Consider the following 13,783-nt stretch of genomic DNA (forward strand, 5'->3'; position numbering starts at 1 on the left):
AGTGAAGAAGTTACGGGCTCTGTACAATAATCCAAGTTTTTTTTAGACGGTTTTAGCAAGTGATCTAACATGAGAGGTCCAACTGAGGGCATTGTTAAGTGAGACGCTAAGAATTTCAATACTTTTGGAGATGGGAATATTAGTAGCACTGAAGGTGATGTACGATTCGGGCAATATCTGTCTATTAGTAAATTGTATACATTTAGTTTTACTAGCATTAAATGAGACAAGGTTGTTTTGTCCCCATTCGCTGATCGTAGATAGGTCTTGATTTATGGAGATGGCTGTACTGAGTTGAGTGGTAGAGATATTAGACTTTGTAAATGGGTGTCTGAGTGTGAATGAACTATGAAGTGTTGAGTCATCTGTGTATGAGTGGATGGGATTGTGGGTGACAGATAAGAGATCATTAATATGAACCAGGAATAGGGTTGGCACCAGAACTGACCCCTGCGGCACGCCGGCGTTAATTCATTGAAAATGGAATATACATCATCTACTTTTACTCTTATTAACACCAACCATTCCTTGCATTGAAGTCCGGAAGTGAATGGCATAATTACTGTGTGGTATGTACGAGTACACTGCTTGCTGCCTCTCGTCGCATGCGCCAAGAACCAGGACAAGTGAAACGAGAATGCTTTGAGTGGTGGGTGACAGGAAGAGTGGGCCAGGGTGTGGGATGATTGTCCAGAGAAGCATCTGATGGTAATCATTAGGCGCCAAACCTGTTTTCGTTGGATTTCCATGATGTGCCAAATTTAACTCTTGTAAAATTGGAAGGATATGCTTTCGATTGAAAATATACACAGTATTGTGTTGTTTTAAATTAATAATTTAAAATTGATTTGCACTGAATTGGCATTCTACTGTATCAGTACTGTAGGCTGCTGGTTATGTAAGAGATTTCCTTGCTGTTTTTAACAGAATTTTGTTCCATTCCTTAGAAGTGAGTGAGCTTTGAAAATGGATACATTGATATTTCTGAATGTATAGTTGTGTGTCTGATGTGTAACTATTTAACTCTGCATCAAACAGGCCAGGATTATGTATTGGCCTCTGGGAAGAAGGGCAGGTTGTAATGTAGGAATTAATTTTGCGATAATCATATTTTGTCCTCACTCCTATCTATCTATCTATTGCCAAACGCCTTAATCCCGTAAGGGGTGGCCACAAACATATCACCTCAATGTTGCCCTGTCCCCTGCCATTTCACTGCCCTGCTCCCAGCACACACACCCCTCTCTCATAAACCTCTCCACTCCATCCCTCCATCTCATTGTTTGCTTCCCCCTCCCTCTCCCTCCCTCCACCTCACTCACATAGAGTCAGTCTATCGCTTTCCATCCTCTCCATAAGCACTTGCACCATAATAATCACTCCTGTATAGCCTGTACGCTTTAGGTATAAGCGTAATCATTCTTGATGTGTTTAATATTTATCACACTGTGTAAGACAGCATGTAAGGGGTGTGGCTGATTCAGTTGCATCAAAATCCCAACCAGTATGGGCTTTGTAAAAACAGGTTAAATAAAGAACCTTTCCCTTCTGGTACATTTTCATGAACCACTTCAGTAGTTTTACCTTTTTTTTCTCAGATACTTCAGATTTTTCCTGCTCTGACTCAACTTTCGGTGACTCTGGTGTTGTTCCACTGTCTCCTGCCTCTCTGACCTCATCATGACTGACACATACGTGAAAGATTATTGTATTCTCTTTCCATACTGCTCACTTTAATATACTGTATCGATCTATCTGTTGCCAGACGCTTCAATCCAGTAAGGTGTGCCACAAATCGCCTCCATGTCACCCTATCCAGTTCCATTTCACTGCCCTGCTCCCAGCTCACACCCTCTTCTCTCTTATACCTCACCATTCCATCCCTTTTTCGCGTCCTTGGCCTCCCCCTTCCTCCTCATCCATATACAGATAGAACAACCATGGGGAACACATCTCTGTTTCAGTCCAACACTCAAGTAGAAAAATTTACTCGGTTCACTATCCACACACACTGCAGCCTTAGCCCCCTCATACATACTCTTCACGGCATTCAACTTCTTCCCTTTTACAGCATATGTTCTTAATATGTACTTTCCACATTCCTTGTCTGTCTGCCCTGTCATATGCTTTCTGCAAATCCATGAAGGCTGCATACAACTTCTTTCCCGTCTCTAAAAACTTTTCTACCAAAACCTAAGAATGAATATTTGATCTACACAACATCTACCCTTCCTAAAACCTCCCTGTTCTTCTCCAACTAATTCCTTTGTTATTTCTCTGATGCTATCAGTAAGTATCCTACCATATACATATCCAGTTACACTAAGAAGACAAATGTCCCTGTGATTACCACATACTTCTTTCTCCTCTTTTCCTTTGTACAGGGGAATAAGTATACCTGACTTCCAATCCTCTGGTACTCTACCTTCCTCCCAGGCCAATGTGCACATCTTCCGTATCTATTCTGCTACTATCTCTTCCCCATGCTTCAGCATTTCACCATACACTCCAACAATTCCTGGGGCTCTTTCATTGCTTCCACTACTTACATCCTACTGATTTTTTCCTCTTTTTCTCACCTCCCTCCTCCCAGCCATTCCCTAGCCACTTTTCTCCCTTCTCCACTGGCAGTCTACCATTTTATCTTTTACTCCCTGACTTACTTCTTGCTTTGTCTAACTCTCTTTACCTCTTTCTTGAACATTTTCTTACTTTCTCTGCACTTTAGGCAACACTCAAATTCCTTCCAAATTCCTCATCCACTCACATCTTTCTCTTACTAATCTTTTCCCCCTCCCTCTTCCTGTCTGCATGTAACTCTTTCTTCCGTCTCTCAACTTCCACGCCCCTGTTTCTCATCCACTCACGATGTGCTTTCCTCTCTTGTGCCACAGCCTGTCTCACCTCTTTATTCCACCATGCTGTTTCTTGCACCCCATTTCATCTTCTCTTCACTCCCACACACCACCACACTTTCTGCATAGATTTTTTCTGTGAATATGTTGCACACACCTTCCACGTCCCCCATCTGCTCCAGATCATATTTACTCAGTTGCTACTCCACTTCTCTCTTATATTCTGTCTTTTGACCATCCTGTTGCAACCTTTCTACTCTCATGGCATGAACTACTTCCTCCTGTCCTTCCCTTCTCCTACTCCTCCATTTCATTTGAAACTCGACTTTCACCACCACCATGTGGTGGTCAGAAAGTCCAGTCCCCCAACCTCTGTATGCTCTTGCATCCAATACACACCTTCTCATTTTATCATCCACACACACACAGCCAGTCTTTACCTTCCGTTCATTGAGCTCACCACCCACCCTTCTCATCACTCATCATGTATATTTGTTGATTATTTTGTGTCTAAAGAGGGTATTGACTATCACCAACCTCCTTCCTGCACAAATATTATCATGATGGGATTCAGCCTGCTGTTTTCAAGAACTTTGCCTCCATGTTGACACTGTGCCTAAGCAAATTCTCTTCTCTCATTTTATACCTTTCCCATTTCCTCTCACTTAGCCTTTCACAGAAGTGTGTTTCCAGTCATGCTGCCTCCCAGTTATTTTAATCCCATAGGTACACCACTTGACTAGATGCACTCCTCTCTACAATAAGAACAGAATTGTAATACTAGATTCCACTCTCCCACCCACTCCTTATATCCTAAAGGCACACAGTTGACGGATGAAAACACAGTACAGAACTTTACCGTATATCCAATCATCTCAAAATATAGTATGAATCCTGGTGTTTGCTTGTTCGACTCTTTGAAAGGGACAGTTGCTGCAGGCGTCCTGGCCTTAATATGCAGTGTTTACAGCATATAGCTACTAAGAACCTGTGGGGTGGCCCAAATTGAAACTTAGTTAAGCTGTTGACGAAAAGAAAAGAAAAATCTTATTCTGTAATTCTTTTGCAAGCGTCAGAGGAGGAAATTGCATATATATTTTTTTCTATGATTAATGTCCCTGTTTGGATGGCATGTACAGTACAGTAGTTAGATCCCTCCACTGAATGTTGATGGAGTTGTTAGAATGCTTTTGATATCTTTATGATGATAGATCTTTCATGAGTTTAGAACCTTTTGGTGGTGGCAGGATTAATTTACCAGTATTCATAGTGGCAGTTAAATCTCTTCATTCAAAGGGGTGCTGTATTGTACTTCTGAACCGTACTGTATAGCAGGTGGTTAATGAAAATGTGTTTACTCAAACAGGAAAGCAATTTGAGTGGGATGGACTCTGAAGACAGTGGTGGAGGGACAGGCGATACATCGACCTACCAGGTAAGCTTGATTCTGGATCTCTGCTGGACAGAATAGTCTTTTTGGGGGTGCAAAAGTAGTTAATGTTACATTTGAAAATTTCATTGATAGCAGTTGTAAATTGCTTTGAGTGATAGGAAGTGTATGAAAATTACTAACCACCTTTGTACAGGATAATCTGGATATTCAATACTGTATTGTAGTTAGAAGCAATCCTTGTAGTGAAAAGGTTCAGGGCAAAGATGCTTAACAAATCGGTCATAGCAATTGCCCATCAAATAGTTTGAAGGTAGGAACACGGGATGGTAGTTAATGAAAATGGAGTGCTTAGCTAATGTGTCTGTGGATAAATGATCCATGTAAATACAATGGATTCTCGTATTTCGACAGTTTAGAATTCAACGATTCGGATTTCAGTGCGTTTTGGAGTGGACCACCTACCTCGCTTTTCTATGCAAAATCGTGTTTTTCGTTGCTCTCAGGGCCCGACTCCAACCAAAGCAAGCAAAGATAATATTTTTTATGCGAATCAAAATGCTAGAAGTGAAGGAAATGTATAAGAAAAAGTATGAGCCTAACCTAATACTGTATGTGACATGTGTCAAGAAGAGAATGAAAATCAACATCATTTATTCATATGTGAAGCAGCGATGATATAATAAGAGAAATTAAAGGAAAAGAATCAATAATAGAAATACTAAAACAAAATGAATTACAGATGGTAACAAATACAGTAGGCAGAATACTGAAACAACGAAAAGTAAATATGAATATAAGGAGCAACGTAGAAATGAACAATAGAGACAGAGAAAAAAAAAGTCATCTTGTTTAAAGACAAGAACTCCCAGTTGGGAGTAGGCGCCAACAACAACAACAAGCCGTGTGCAAGACGATGTTCTATTGTTGGCGGCCATCTTGCGACTGTCCTGCAAGCTCTCTACAGCCAAGCGCCGCACTTTCAGCCTGAACCTTCTATGCGTGGACTTGCATTTCTCTGCAAGTTAGTTGTTTGCATTTTCTTTGTATTTTTGTCGCAGCTTACCTGTTTCAAGATGGCAAGCGAGAGTGGTACTTCAGGTAGCAATGGTAATGGACGAGAGCAGCCTGGCATCTCTGAATCTTTGCAGCCAAGGGAGAAATGGCAGTACAGGAAAGGGCAAAAATACACTAAGTATACACTTGCTGAAAAGGCGAAAATCCGTATTCTACACTGCAGTATGGAAGTGCAGTGCAGAACTACAGTTGCTTAACACAGTTATAGTTCATCAGGTTTCCAGGGAGTGTGGGCAAAAAATCATGATTTTACGTAGTTAGGTTCAGAGGCCCCAGACCCAAACTAATTTTTCCCATAAGAAGTTCTGTTTAAATTTCGATGATTTGAATTTCGCTGCGATTTTTAGGTACCCATACCCATCGAAATTCAAGAATCCACTGTATATTACAGGAAGTGATGTGTTTACCTAATTGTATGATACAGGGTTTGAGCTTAGCTCGTGTTGCCCCGTCACTTTACTATAAATATTTATTATCCAATCTAGATTTAAACACATGGATGCTCTCTACTTGCACTGGCTCTTCCTCTAAATTATTCCAAATGTCTATAGTTCTGTTTGGAAAACTAAATTTCTTTACATCACTGAGGCATCGACTCTTCCATCTTGAATTCATGTCCTCCTGTTCTTCCAATATCTTTCACAAAGAGGTCCTCTCTTTCCACATATTCTACTCTTACTCCCCTTAACATTGCATTCAAATCTCCCCTCTCTCTTTTCTCTGAGGTTTGGCGGTGTTAGCTTTTCTGATCTCTCGTTACAAGACAACTCCCTAAATCTTGTCAAGTTTGTGGCTATCTTTTGTTTTCTTTCTAGTTTACTGGTATGCTTTTTCATGTGTGGTGACCATATCAATGCTGCATATTCCAGGCCTTATCATGGTCGCTATTAACTCTCTCAGCGTCTCATCATCCATGTACTTAAATGCCACTCTTGTTGTTCAGTAGCCGATAAGTTCCTCCGGTAATCCTGTTTATATGCTTCTCTGGCAATAGGTTATCCTGTACAGTCACGCAAAGGTCCTTTTCTTCTTTTGCCTTGCTTATTATTTCATGTCCCATCTTGTACTCATACCATGGTCTCATATCACTGACTCCCATTTCCAATACATGACATTTATAAGTACTGTATTGAATTCCATTTTCCACCTTTGACTCCACTTGTAGAGTTTATCTAGATCTTTTTGCAGTTCCTTACAAAAATGTTCTCCTTCAGTATGTTTCTTAATTTTTGCATCATCAGCAGGTACTCAACCCTTCAGGCATGTCATTCATATATACAGTATCAGGAACATAATTGAGACCAACACTGATCCCTGGGGCACTCCACTAGTTAACTTTTTCCAGTGGGAAAACTTCTAACATGACAGTTCTCATTTGTCGTTCTGTCAGATAATTTTCCATCCGTTTCAACAGTTTCTCATGTACACCTCCATGGGCTTTCAGTTTCCATAATAATCTTCTGTGTGGCACTATCAAAAGCCTTCTTAAACCAGTCTGCCCATCCATCCCTTTCTTGAACGTTGTCTGTCACTCTACTGTAGAAGCTCGCCAAGTTTGTAACACAAGACGACCTTTCTCTGAATCCAAATTGCTTGTACGTTATTACTATGTGCCCTTCCAGGAATTTTATCCATCTTTTTCTGATGACTTTTTCACATAATTTGCAGACTATACTAGTGAGGGAGACCAGTCTATATGGTTGTTAAGCGAGTCCTCCCTGTCACCACCTTTATATATCGGAACTGTATGTGTTCTTTTCCATTCAGTAGGTAGCTCCCCACTTTCTATGGAAAATCTTATAATAACAGAGTTAGGCCTCACTAACTGGTCTGCAGATTCTTTCAAGATCCAACCAGCTACTTCATCCGGTCCCATTGTCTTTCTCACATCTGTATCCCTCATCAACTGAAGTACGGTATCTCATTTATCTCAACTGCTGCTGTTACCAGTTTCAGAGGTTGCATCTTTGTTACAGGTTCTGGAAATTTCGCTCGCTCATACAATTCGCATGTGATTGTATGAGTGAGCTTGTACCCCCATGATAGTCATTGACCTTGTGGTATTTGATGTACAAAGAATAAATGATTGTTCTTGGAGGCTGTGGTACATAATTAGCTATGTAGTGTGTGTGTGTGTGTGTGTGTGTGTGTGTGTGTTTTAAAACATTATTATTACAGTAAGACCTCACTATAACGGACTAACTGGGGCCCCAGCCATTCCAAAAAATGCGAAATTCCGATAAAAGCGACAGCCAGACTTCCCCCTGTTAACTTGGACTTTTTGCGATATATCAGACAATAGTCCGGATCGCATAAACGGTTTTTAAACTGTTTTTACTACCATTTCGGTACTGTACAGTGTTATAACTTCACTACATTAATCAAATGATGTACAGTATACTGTATAATAATACCATACTATACACTGATAAACATGTCTTTTATTTACCTTATTGTGGTGAACATAGCTGAAGTGGTCAGGCAATCCGGACTGCTTCTGGCTTTATCGGACTTTTTCCAATACATGGGAATTTAGTCCGGTAACCCCTCAGGTCCGATAAAAGCAAGTTTTGGTCTATTGAAGTCTGTTATATTGTGGTTTTACTGTATTATTATTATGATTATGATTACTACTGCTACTACTGTTATAACTGCTGCTACTACTACTACAGTACTACTACTACTATTACTACTACTACTATTACTACTACTACTACTACTATTACTATTACTACTGCTACTACTGCTACAGCTATTACTGCTGTTATTATTATTATTGTTATTATTATTATCCATTCATCCATCCATCCATCCATCCATCCATCCATCCATCCAACCCTACATTGCCCCATGAGTGTGGGAGCCCGGGGCTAGGCAGTTGGTCTCGACATTTAAGATGAGAGTCACCAGCCTCACTCATCCCTGAGTGGCATTACATGAGCAATCAACCCCAACCACCCCTTGGATACAAACCTTCACCGGCTCAATTCGACTGGAGCGCAATAATTACCCGCTAAACCACCAGGTGCCATAATTTGGTTATATGGTTACCGCCCAGCATAGTAAATGATTTCTTGGTGTACAGGAAACCATTTGGCTTGTCACTCAGTGTTGAGTCACCCACAGGCAGAAGGAATAGGAAAGAATGAAGGAAAGAAAGACAGAAGAGGGAGTTTAAAGTCACCTGTAGGCAGAAGGACAAGGAAAGAATGAAGGAAAGAAAGACAGAAGAGGATGGAAGGAAAGAAGGATGGAAGAGAGGAAAGGGCTTCATTATTATTATTATGGGGGGGGGGCACACATGTGGAAATGAGTGTAATGTGTATGCTAGGAGGGAGGGTTGAGGATGGCCAGGGATATGAATCACCTGGGACTGTTCGTGGGATGCTCAGGTGTGCTAGCTGTTAGAAAATGGTTGGTCTGCAGTTACCCTGCCCCCCCACCTTTTTTTTTTTTAATCCTGTAGAATTATGTACAGCAGGGAAGGAAGGTTGTTGGTACACTGAAAGCAGTGATGAGAAATAGGGAGGTGAGTATGGAAGTTAAGAAGTCACTGCATGATAGTATTGTGATCCCTACCCTGACGTATGGAAGCGAGGCATGTACCTTGCAAGAGGGGAACAAGTCAAGAGTGAGAGCAGTGGAAATGAGTTACTTAAGAGGAGCATGTGGAGTGACGTGGAGGGACAGGTTGATGAATGAAGAAGTGAAGGAATGCTGTGGGGTGGATGTGGATGTGGTTGAGAAGATTAGGAGAAATACACTGAGGTGGTTTGGACATGTGAAGAGAATGGAGAATGAAAGACCGACTAAGAGGGTGTATGTAGGTGAGGTGGAGGGAGGGAGAGGGAGAGGTAGACCGAGGATGAGGTGGAGGGATGGAGTTGAGAGGTATATGAGGGAGGGGGGGGTGAGTTGGGAGGAGGGTAGTCAAATGGTGGGTGACAGAGCGACTTGGAGGCGTTTTGTCTGCAGCCACCCTTTGCGGGATTAGGGCGTCGGGCTATAGATAGATAGATAGATAGAATTATGTATGCTGTACATTATTTATTAGGATTGTTGTCTTGATCCAATTTTTAAAAAGTAGGCTGTTGGTCATAATTGGGGTAGTTCAGTTGGTAAAGATATTGGAAAATTAAGAACATACTACGTATCAGTTTTAAGTAGCAAGAACTGATCTTTATTTTCGATTGTACTGTACAGGTATTTAAAGTTTTTAAATTAATTTAATCCATCCATCCATCATCCAGTCCAGTACTGCTCCATCAGGAGCATAGACTTTACATAATATAAGAAAGAACCCTCTTTATGCAGAAAGATTTGGTAGTTCACCTTCCAAATTTTTCTTTCGGAAGGAATATTATAACTATTTTTTTCAGGTGCTGGCAGCCCAAGATTCCTACCCCAAGCAGAAGTGTCACTTTGATGAACCATCACTGTCAGTCCCATTTGTGCCACTAAGCGGGGAGTATGCTCAGTACGTTGGCCGCACCTCGGATGGTCTCATCGCCTTCTCCAACTATCGCATATTCTTGCAGCAGCGTGAGGCGACCTACCATATTCCTCTTGGGGTCATAGAAACTGTTGAGTGCAGAGAAATTGTTCACCTGTTTCTCCTGTGCAAGGACACAAAATCTTACAAGTGAGTGTTCTGGTTCAGACAGTGAGTGACTTTATTAACCCTTTGAGATTGCGATGACAAGTTTTCGTGTCATTTCAAATCCAACCTCAGAGATTCTGATAATGTCTTTATGCGCCTTTTTAGGATACTTTCTTAAGTTATTCACCATAGATCATCTTTAAGTGTCAAAACAAAGAGACGAGCATCGCAGAATGCTTGCTCTATGCATGGCGGGTATTGCGTAGCTGGTACGACTAATGGCTTTGTCTCATTATTACTCTATTCTTGGTGAATATTTTTGTTTGGCAAGATATAAAATTTTTAGTTTTTGCCTAACTTCAACTTGTCACTGGCTTTTTATTTTCTTTGTTTTCCTTTTTTGTACATACTACAATAAAGTATAACTGTTCAGCTTTAGAGTGACACCAACACCAGCATACTAACATGAAAAATATATTTACACAGACTGATCAAAGAAAAAGATCGCTAAGCGAAGATGCAGCCGACAATCATACAAACTTGTGCATCTTTTTTCTTCCTTTTACCGCACAATAAAATGCGTAAATAGCCATAAACTACAGTATCATTGTAAAGGTACTTCATTGTAACTTTACATGGTTCAGACCAGAGTTCTATATTTTAATTACTTTATTCTTGGCAAATACAGCCTGTATTTTTCTACAGCAAGGTACAAAGTTTTAGGTTTTTGCCTAACTTCAACTTGTCATTTTGACTTTTCCCTTTTTTCCCGTTTTTGAACATACTGCAATAAAGTACAACTATTCAGCTTTAAAATGACACCAAAACCAGCATTCTATCATGAAAAATGCATTTACACAGACTGATCAAAGAAAAATATTGCAGTGCAAAGATGTGGGTCAAAGCGAGAGCGGCTGACCAGGACTGAAACCTGATAGGGTTTGTTGGCTCTTTATGACAGTTTTGTATCAATCCGTATGCTGGATGTATGAAATAGTACCAGTAGTTGGTGGATGACTGCCCCGGATGAAAAAATATAACATTGAAGGTTATAGCATTGTGTGGTCTCAAGCTTGGCTTCTAGCCACAGAAACATTCAGTCATTAGCAGAAATTTCAGCCACAAATACCCAGAATAAAAAATCCAAATTGAGATTCTGATATGTTGTTGTAGAGGAAGGTGTCAAGCATGTACACGTTTGCAGTAAGCCAATGGAGCACTGTTCAATGAGTGTGGGATTTATGTACATGTACTGTATATGTTTATGATGTGACTGGGGAGTGATTGGCATGAATGCATAATCTGTACACCGTAATGTGTGTTTTTGTGTGTGCCTGTAAATGTGTATGTTTGTAAATGTTTGTTTGTATGCCTGTGCTTGTTTACAAGTACATGTGTTTGTGTGCATATGTGTGGTTGTGTGCGTATGTGTGGTTGTGTGCGTATGTGTGCGTATGTGTGTGTGTGTGTGTGTGTGTGTGTGTGTGTGTGTGTGTGTGCATATGTGTGTGTGTGTTTATGCATGTATTTGTGTGCATGTATGACAAAAGTGGACAGAGAAGGATTGTGGAAAGTTTTGCGCATGTACGGTGTAGAGGGTAAGCTGCTAGGTGCTGTCGAGAGTTTTTATGATGGTAGTGAAGCATGTGTAAGGGTTAACCCTTTCGTTACCGCATCCCCCCCCTCCCCCGCTCAGCTACCCCCATGCCAAACCTAATTTCCCCCAGGCATGGCTCTTTCGCGGGGTAGTATTTATTTTATGATTACATCGTTTCTATTTGCTTTATATTATTTATTTTTTATTGGTAAGTAGATATTGACCACAAGATGTGTTTATGATACGTTAAAATAATGTACATGACAGTATTACATGTCTGACTAACTGATTTAGTAAACATACAATATACAGATAAATATAGTAGGTAGAGATATAAATCAATGAATAAAGAGGAGAATAATGATTGTATTATTTACCTCATAAGTATGAAGAAGATCCATGAAGAATGAGGTAGGAGGCAGGCAGGTCAAAAGTAGATGAGAGTTGGGTGATGTGCTTCAAGGCCAAACTGATACCAGAATCAGTATCACTTTCTCCACTATTGTCGCTCACTTCACCGCCATTCTCAGGCATGTACTCCTCGTCAGAGTCGCTCACAGTTATGTCAGATTGTGTTTCGTTATCGTCAGACACTTCTAAGTCACTATCCAAGTCAGATTCATTGCCGTAGGACGCCATGGCACAGAAGTAAATCCAAAAGCACTGACACGTGTGGCTGCTTGAAAAACACTACGGCGTGCTCTCACACACTTTCCCACGGTACCACCACTGTTGCTAAGCTAGCGACAATCCCCTTACCAAGAAGCATTATCTGGCTATATTATATCACGTGTTACAGAGCATTATATATATCAGATTCAAAATATATAGGGTACGATGACCAACACAACATATCTGAGTCATTTTCATAAAACTGTGCCCCATGGCAGGGGCATATGGCAGGGGAGTGCGGCACCAGTGACAAAAATTGCCATATGTCATCAAACATGGGGTCACAAAGCATCCAGACCGAGGAAGAGGAAGCCCAATAGGCTCCTACTGTATAATGATCGTGAGTACTAGGGTACTCACGATCGTATTCGGTTCTGCTGCCGACATTTCATTTTGAGTATGGGGGTACACATTTCGGAAATTCGGTAAAGAAGGGGTTAATGGGCATCTAAGTGAATGGTTCAGGATCGGTGTGGCTGGGCGACAAGGTTGTGTGATGTCCCCATGATTGTTCAATATATATATGGATAGGATGATGAGAGACGTAAAAACACGAGTAATGGAGAGAGGTATGGCGTTGGTAATGAATGGTGATGCATGGAATATCTCAAATTTGTTGTATGCTGATGATGCAGTACTGCTTGCAAGTACTGGACAGGAACTTGGTAGGCTAGTGCAGAGTTTTGTTGATGTCTGTAAGCATCATGCCTTGAGAGTAAATGTAGAAAAGACTAAAATGATGGTTATTGAGAGAGAAGGTGACTCCCAGTGTGATGTAACAGTGAATGAAGAGAGACTGGAATTGGTGAGAGTTCAAATACTGGATACAGTGATCGAAAAGAGAGGAAAATGTGCAAAAGAAGTTGAAAGTAGAGTGACGCAAGGAAGAAAAGTAGCTGGTGCAATGAAGGCCTTGATAAGAAACAGAGGCTTGAGTGTTGCAGCTGCACGAGGCTTACATGAAGGAGTGCTAATGAGACTATGATGTGGCCTGAAAATGAAAAGTCTAGCATAAGAGCAGTGGAGATGGGACTGCTGAGTAATGTATGTGGAGTACTGAGGGTGGATAGGATACGAAATAATGTGATTCGTGAAAGATGCGGAGTGAGGAAGTCGGTGAATACGAGAATTGAAGAGAGTGTACTGAGATGGTATGATCATGTGGAAAGAATGGATAACAATAGAGTGGTGAAAAAGGTATATCTGAGCGAATTTGAAGGAGGGAGGAGTTGAGGTAGGCCATGGAGTTGGTGGAGAGATATGGTAGATGAATGTGTGAGGAAGAGAGGTTTGGCAGTCGATGAGGCTAGGGAACTGACAGGACATCAAGCTGGCTGGATGAATTTTGTGAGGAGAAGTGAATGATCAGGGATTTTGACACCCCTTTTTAACATGGCAGCGTCTGGATTGACTCAATCGGATATGATTATGTGAAGCTGCAGAATGTGGTGAATGTTTTTGGCATATCTGATAGAGCCAGGGTCCCGGGGGCTTGATTGGTGAGTGAATGGAAGTGTGGCCCATTGGACTGGGCAAATTTGGGCTGTCTGGACATTATTATTCCTCACCCTGCCCTAAGGTGGGAAAGGAGG

At 41.1% G+C, this 13,783-nt stretch overlaps 1 protein-coding gene across 2 annotated transcripts in view; it reads left to right on the forward strand.

Annotated features, from left to right (window-relative positions):
- The window catches only part of LOC145391397 (phosphatidylinositol-3,5-bisphosphate 3-phosphatase MTMR3), a 137,794-nt gene that overhangs the window by 9,961 nt on the left and 114,050 nt on the right, over positions 1-13,783 (forward strand). For both annotated transcript variants that reach the window (XM_080266004.1, XM_080266005.1), the window contains exons 2-3: positions 4,222-4,290; positions 9,702-9,964. In XM_080266004.1, the coding sequence (XP_080122130.1) occupies positions 4,240-4,290; positions 9,702-9,964 (314 nt within the window). In that variant the 5' untranslated portion in view covers positions 4,222-4,239. The remainder of the gene's footprint in view (positions 1-4,221; positions 4,291-9,701; positions 9,965-13,783) is intronic.

This window comes from Coenobita brevimanus, chromosome 18 (assembly GCF_032717465.1).
Source record: "Coenobita brevimanus isolate Jiangsu-jjx chromosome 18, ASM3271746v2, whole genome shotgun sequence".
NCBI classification, from domain to species: domain Eukaryota; kingdom Metazoa; phylum Arthropoda; class Malacostraca; order Decapoda; family Coenobitidae; genus Coenobita; species Coenobita brevimanus.